The 7,165-nt window shown below is 48.1% G+C and overlaps 1 protein-coding gene across 1 annotated transcript in view; it reads left to right on the forward strand.

Moving 5' to 3' along the window:
* Positions 1 to 1,538: 1,538 nt before the first annotated feature.
* LOC307032928 (L-amino-acid oxidase-like) overlaps positions 1,539 to 7,165 on the forward strand; it is a gene marked incomplete at its 5' end in the record, with an annotated part of 8,914 nt that continues 3,287 nt past the window's right edge. The window contains one exon of the mRNA XM_079671203.1: positions 1,539 to 1,790. Within this exon, the coding sequence (XP_079527329.1) occupies positions 1,539 to 1,790 (252 nt within the window). The remainder of the gene's footprint in view (positions 1,791 to 7,165) is intronic.

Here is a 7,165-nt window from a genome sequence, read left to right on the forward strand (position 1 = left end):
ACACACACACACACACACACACACACACACACACACACACATACACACACACACACACACAGGTAATACTGCGGCTGAAAGACCCTTCTGGTGTGTTTCTTAATAACTGTAAACGGTGTTTGTCTCGTCACTTCAAAAGATGATATACTGTACATGTTAGGATTTAATGATGTCTGCCTCCTTTAGTTTCTGTTTCCCTTCTTCAGAAAGCTGAACTGAGATGGATCCTCAGACAGTGAAGTGGAAATCCTGTGAGTATCTTTTTTCAGCAATATTGTGTTTTACTCTATTTTTAAATGACACGATATCAGAGACAGACATCTTTGGAAATTCCCTAAAATGCAGATTTTGCTCCGGTCACTGTTCTGCTTTCTGAGTCCATAGTTTCAGTTATCATTCATCACCGCATGATGACAAATAAGGATTTCACAGGAAGTATTTTAAAGGTCACATGCTGTGTTAAAGGAAGTGAGGATATAAACCCACTAGGTTTAACTGCAAGTCATTCAAAATGTAGACTTGACTTTTTATTGACTGTTAAAATAAATAACATGTATTCAGGCTTTTGCCTTATTTTATCCACATTAAAAAAGGAAATCACCAGAATAATGATTAATAACAAGTATCTTTGTTAATTAAATCGACTTTCTTTAATTTTCTTTGCACTTTTATTATTTTGCCATATTTTATAACCTTTAAGAAACTTTAAAAAACATGAATTTGAACTGATAAATTGGAGTCTTTTTTGTTTATTAAATTAGTGTTCTTTAATTATTTGTTGCCATATTATATACACCTGTTCTTTGTTTAATAAATCATTTTTTAATGTTTCTTTTGCACTAAATTCTTATTTATTTTTGTAAAGCACTAGGGGTGGGAATCACCGGGCTCCACACGATACGATACTATCGCGATGCTTAAGCCACAATACGATAGTATTGCGATTCTACGATATGCTAAGTATTGCGATACGATATATTGCAATATTGCAATTCACATGGGTCATATCGATGTCTGTCTTCCCTTCCTGGTTAAAACATGTATTTGCAAAATGAATAGTTTATGTAAATAACCCAATGTGTGTTCGTTGAACCTGAAAAGGAGATGGCATTGTTTGTGTTACTTTAATTGCAATTGTATTCATGTCTTAACGTAACTTCGTGTTTTATATACGTCCGTCTTTTGGAGGGGTATGCTACAGTATATAAAAATATATATATATAAAAATAAAAGTTTATATAATAAAATATCGATCGTATCCGTGTATCGATACAATATCGCCACGCAAGGTATCGCGATACTATGCTGCATCTATTATTTCCCCCACTCTTATGAAGCACTAAGGGAAGCACAGAGGCTCAAATTAAATGTCCCTCTCTTCATTGACTATTATAATAATGATAGATAATCATAGATATTAATAATAATATCTGTTTCCAGGTGTCGTCCGGCTGCTGCTGCTCACTCTGTGTCTCAGAAACACATCATCAGCTGCTGGGATTGTGGTGGAACATCTGGTGGAACATATGGAGGAACATATGGAGGAGCATATGGAGGAGCATCTGGAGGAACATCTGGAGGAACATCTGGAGGAACATCTGGAGGAGCATCTTGAGGAACATCTGAAGGAACATATTGAGGACTGTCTGAAGGACAAAGACTACAAGGATCTCCTGAAGACAGTGCGGAAGGGCCTTCCTCACATCAACTCCTCCCATCACGTGGTCATCGTCGGGGCCGGGGCTGCAGGACTGACGGCTGCAAAGCTGCTGCAGGACGCCGGGCACCAGGTGCACGCTCTAAATACACTTTAGAAACTATTTATCATCATCTAAAGACTCTAAAACAGGAGTTAGGGAAAAAGGACACTTTATAAAACTATGTATCATAATTTAAAGGCTCTAAAATGAAATTCAAGAAGTGAAAGTTGCTTTATAAAACAATTTCTTATGACTTAAAGATAAAATGAGAGCAATTCAATATACTTTATAATTGTATTTATTATTTTTCATTATTTTTCATTATTTTTCATTATTTTTAGAACATTTTAGGGGCATGTTCTAAAAATAGCTTGCCAAGCAAATCCATCCATCCATCCATCCATCTTCTCCCGCTTATCCGTGGTCGGGTCGCGGAGGTAGCAGTTCCAGCAGAGAGCCCCAAACTTTCTTTTCCCTGGCCACATCAACCAGCTCTGACTGGGGGATCCCAAGGCGCTCCCAGGCCAGAGAAGAGATATAATCCCTCCATCTGGTTCTAGGTCTACCCCTTGGTCTCTTCCCAGCTGGACGTGCCTGGAACACCTCCCTAGGGAGGCGCCCAGGTGGCATCCTAACTAGGTGCCCGAACCACCTCAACTGGCTCCTTTCGACGCGAAGGAGGAGCGGTTCAACTCCGAGTCCCTCCCGGATGACCGAACTTCTCACCTTATCCCTAAGGGAGACACCAGCCACCCTGCGGAGAAAACCCATCTCGGCCGCTTGTACCCGCGATCTCGTTCTTTCGGTCATGACCCATCCTTCATGACCATAGGTGAGGGTAGGAACGAAAATGGCCCGGTAGACAGAGAGCTTTGCCTTCTGGCTCAGCTCCCTTTTCGTCACAACGGTGCGGTAAAGAGACTGCAGTACCGCTCCCGCTGCTCCGATTCTCCGACCCATCTCACGCTCCATTGTTCCCTCACTCGAGAACAAGACCCCGAGATACTTGAACTCCTTCACTTGGGGTAAGGACTCATTCCCTACTTGGAGTGGACAATCCATCGGTTTCCTGCTGAGAACCATGGCCTCAGATTTGGAGGTGCTGATCCTCATCCCAGCCGCTTCACACTCGGTTGCGAACCGATCCAGGGAGAGCTGAAGGTCGCAGACCGATGAAGCCATCAGAACCACATCATCTGCAAAAAGCAGTGGTGCAATCCTTAGTCCACCGAACTGCAGACCCCCTCCCCCACGACTACGCCTCGAAATCCGATCCATGTATATTACAAACAGGATTGGTGACAAAGCGCAGCCCTGGCGGAGGCCAACCCTCACCTGAAATGGGTCCGACTTACTGCCGAGGACCCGGACACAGCTCTCGCTTTGGGAGTACAGAGATTGGATGGCCCTGAGTAGAGACCCCCTCACCCCATACTCCCGCAGCACCTCCCACAGTGACTCCCTGGGAACCCGGTCATACGCCTTCTCCAAGTCTACAAAACACATGTAGACTGGATAAGCATACTCCCAGGCCCCCTCCAGGATCCTTGCGAGAGTAAAAAGCTGATCCGTCGTTCCACGACCAGGACGGAATCCGCATTGTTCCTCCTCAATCTGAGGTTCGACAATCGGCCTGACCCTCCTTTCGAGTACCTTAGAGTAAACTTTCCCGGGGAGGCTGAGTAGTGTGATGCCTCGGTAATTGGCACACACCCTCTGATCCCCCTTTTTGAAAAGGGGAACCACCACTCCGGTCTGCCACTCCTTCGGTACTGTTTCCGACTTCCACGCAACGTTGATGAGACGTGTCAACCATGACAGTCCCTCAACACCCAGAGCCTTCAGCATTTCTGGGCGGATCTCATCCACCCCCGGGGCTTTGCCACTGTGAAGTTGTTTGACGACCTCAGTGACCTCCCCCCGGGAGATTGGTGTCGATCCCCCTTCATACTCCAGCTCTGCCTCTAACATAGAGGGCGGAGTTGTCGGGTTCAGGAGTTCCTCAAAGTGCTCCTTCCAACGCCCTAACACTCCATCAGTTGAGGTCAACAACGTCCCATCCTTACTGTACACAGCTTGGATGGTTCCCTGCTTCCCCCTCCTGAGGTGTCGGACAGTTTTCCAGAACAACTTTGGTGCCGCCCGAAAGTCTTTTTCCATGTCTTCTCCGAACTTCTCCCACACCCGCTGCTTTGCCTCGGCCACGGCTGAGGCTGCTGCCCTTCGGGCCTGTCGGTACCTTGCAACTGCCTCGGGAGTCCCCCGAGATAACAAATCCCTGAAGGCCTCCTTCTTCAGTCGGACGGCTTCCCTGACCACCGGTGTCCACCAGGAGGTTCGAGGGTTACCGCCCCTTGAGGCACCTAGGACCTTGAGACCACAGCTCCCCGCCGCGGCTTCGGCAATAGAGGCTTTGAACACCGACCACTCTGGTTCAATGTCCCCAACCTCCACAGGAATGCCCGAAAAGCTCCGCCGGAGGTGTGAGTTGAAGGCCTCCTGAACTTGGGCCTCCTCCAGACGTTCCCAGTTCACCCGAACTACACGTTTGGGCTTACCAGGTCTATCCAGAGGCTTCCCCCGCCACTCGACCCAACTCACCACCAGATGGTGATCAGTTGACAACTCCGCCCCTCTCTTTACCCGAGTGTCCAAAACATACGGCCTCAGGTCCGATGATACGATAACCAAATCGATCATGGACCTTCTGCCTAGGGTGCTCTGGTACCACGTACACTTATGAGCATCCTTATGTTCGAACATGGTGTTTGTTATGGCCAATCCATGACTAGCACAGAAGTCCAGTAACAAACCACCACTCCGGTTCAGATCAGGGGGCCGTTCCTCCCAATCACTCCCCTCCAAGTGTCTCCATCATTGCCCACATGTGCGTTGAAGTCTCCCAGCAAGATTAAAGAGTCCCCTTCAGGAGCCCCATACAGGACTCTTTCCAGGGTCTCCAAGAAGGCCGTATACTCTGAACTGCTGTTGGGTGCATAAGCACACACAACAGTCAGAGTTTTCCCCCCCATAACCCGCAGGCGTAGGGAGGCAACCCTCTCGTCCACTGGGGTAGACTCCAACAACGAAGCACCCAACCGGGGACTTGTGAGTATCCCCACACCCGCCCGGCGCCTCACACCTTGAGCAACTCCGGAGAAGAATAGAGTCCAACCCCTATCCAGAAGTAAGGTTCCAGAGCCGACGCTGTGCGTAGAGGTGAGCCCAACCAGATCCAACTGGTAACGCTCCACCTCCCGCACAAGCTCCGACTCCTTCCCCCCCAGAGAGGTGACGTTCCACGTCCCCAAAGCCAGCTTCTGTCGCCCGGGTCTGGTCCGTCGAGACCCTCTGCCTTCACTGCCACCCTTCTGGCAGCGCACCCGACCCCATCGCTGTTTCCCGTAGGTGGTGGGCCCGCGGGACGGAGAAGCGGAGGTGTTGCCCACGTCGCCTTTTCGGGCTGTGCCCGGCCGGGCTCCGTGGCAAGCCCGGCCACCAGACGCTCGCCGACGAGTCCTCCTTCTGGGCCTGGCTCCAGAAGGGGACCCCGGGCTTCCTCCGGGCCGGGTATCCTCACTTCGTGTGTCGTCTTTCATGAGGTCTTTTGAACCAATCTTAGTCTGGCCCCTTGCCTGAGACCAATTTGCCATGGGAGACCCTACCAGGAACACAAGGTTCCAGACAACACAGCCCCCAGGTTCATCAGGCCAAGCAAATCCAAAATGTAAAAAATACACAAAACAAAAAAGGAAATGTAATTAAAAGAATCTACCCTGTGCATAAACGAAACCTCAATAGGCGCGTTCACACCGGAGTACTTTTCCCGTTTAGTTCCGTTAGTGCCTGGAATTTTGCGTTCACACCAAAAAGAGAACTTAGTTCAGAGAACTTTTACTCCCATTTTTAGTGCCTGCTAGAGAGGTGGGAATATCCTGGGGAAAACAATTACCAATTTCTGATTGGCTGGGCGAATTGCAAACCATGCCCCGTAAAACTCGAAAAAGTTTTTTAAGCCGCCATTGTATTTGCTGGCATTAGCATTATTAGCATTACCATTAGCCCAGCGCACAAACGGAGAGAGACTAACTTATGGCAACACAAAACGGAGAGAGACTAACTTATGGCAACACAAAAGAAAACATGGGAGCGGTGGAGATGAGGAGGTGACGGCGTTCTGGCGATTTACTCGGAAGGCTTCAGTAGAAGCTGCTAGGAGTCCCAGCAGCTTCTACTGAAGCCAGTCCCCAACTCCGGGGGCTTCCGGCCGGGGATTTTGGGCGGCAGTATACGCCTTGAAGTTGTTTGCGGCCTGCCAGTAAACCCAAAGCAGAAGAAGAAGAAGTGACGTCAGCGGTTCATTGGCGTAATCTTCCCTCAGGGAACTTATTCCGGTGTGAACGCGATCTGTACTTAGTTCCATGGGGGTACTAATAAGTGCAGGGCACTAAGTGCTGGGCACTAAGTATGGCAAAGTACTTGGTCTGAAAGCGGCTAATCATAGCGAACTCTATCTACTTACTACAACTCTATCTATCTAACACCCCTCCTCCCCCCACCCCCACAATGAATATCGACCAATCACGTTCTTGCTTGATTTGCGAAACCAGCGTTGCTATCGGGAAGAAAAGCAATGTGGAGCGGCAGCTCACCGTTTCATAAGGAGTGTGACCGTGATTTTCCTTCTGGCTGAATCTATAGCACATCAGCCCCATTGAACAGCCTATAGTCGTGTCAGCCTATACAACACATGAGGGGCAGAGTTTTACGGTATGTGTGTTGCAACTTGAATATATATGTATTACACTTGACGCACACACACGCATGGCGTAATTTCCACAGGGGACAGGGGGGACCTATTGTGTCGCCCCACTTTACAAATATGTTTATTATTATTGTTTAATGCAAGCCGTCATCGCCACGGAGAAGCACACTGCCACTGTGAGCGAGCGAGACAGAGAGAGAGATAGCTAGAGAGAGGGAGGGAGGGAGGGAGCTAGAGAGAGCACACCTTTATCTATTTAATATAGATAAAGTAAGAAATCATTCCAGTGTGTACTATAGGACAGTAAAAAAGTGATTAGTAAAATATGCATAAATAAAAAGAAAAAATGCTAACTAGGTAACATAAGATAAGAATAAACCAGTTTAAATGATTTGTTATTGGTTGTGATCATATTCTAAAGATGTTTGGATTATTGAAAAGTATACAGCTCCCTTTCATCTGAGTGTTGAGAGCTGTATCCATAAATTCATGTTGTGCTCAAAGTGCACCAGATTGATGCATTTCACTTCAACAATTAAAAAAACATCTTCCCTGGAGGAGGTGAGGACCCCCCTAGAGGAGGTGAGGACCGCCCCTAGAGGAGGGGAGGCCCCCCCTAGAGGAGGTTAGGACCCCCCTAGAGGAGGTGAGGTCCCCCCTAGAGGAGGTTAGGACCCCCCTAGAGGAGGTGAGTCCCCCC

This window comes from Notothenia rossii (assembly GCF_949606895.1).
Source record: "Notothenia rossii genome assembly, chromosome: 3".
Classification (NCBI taxonomy): Eukaryota; Metazoa; Chordata; class Actinopteri; order Perciformes; family Nototheniidae; genus Notothenia; species Notothenia rossii.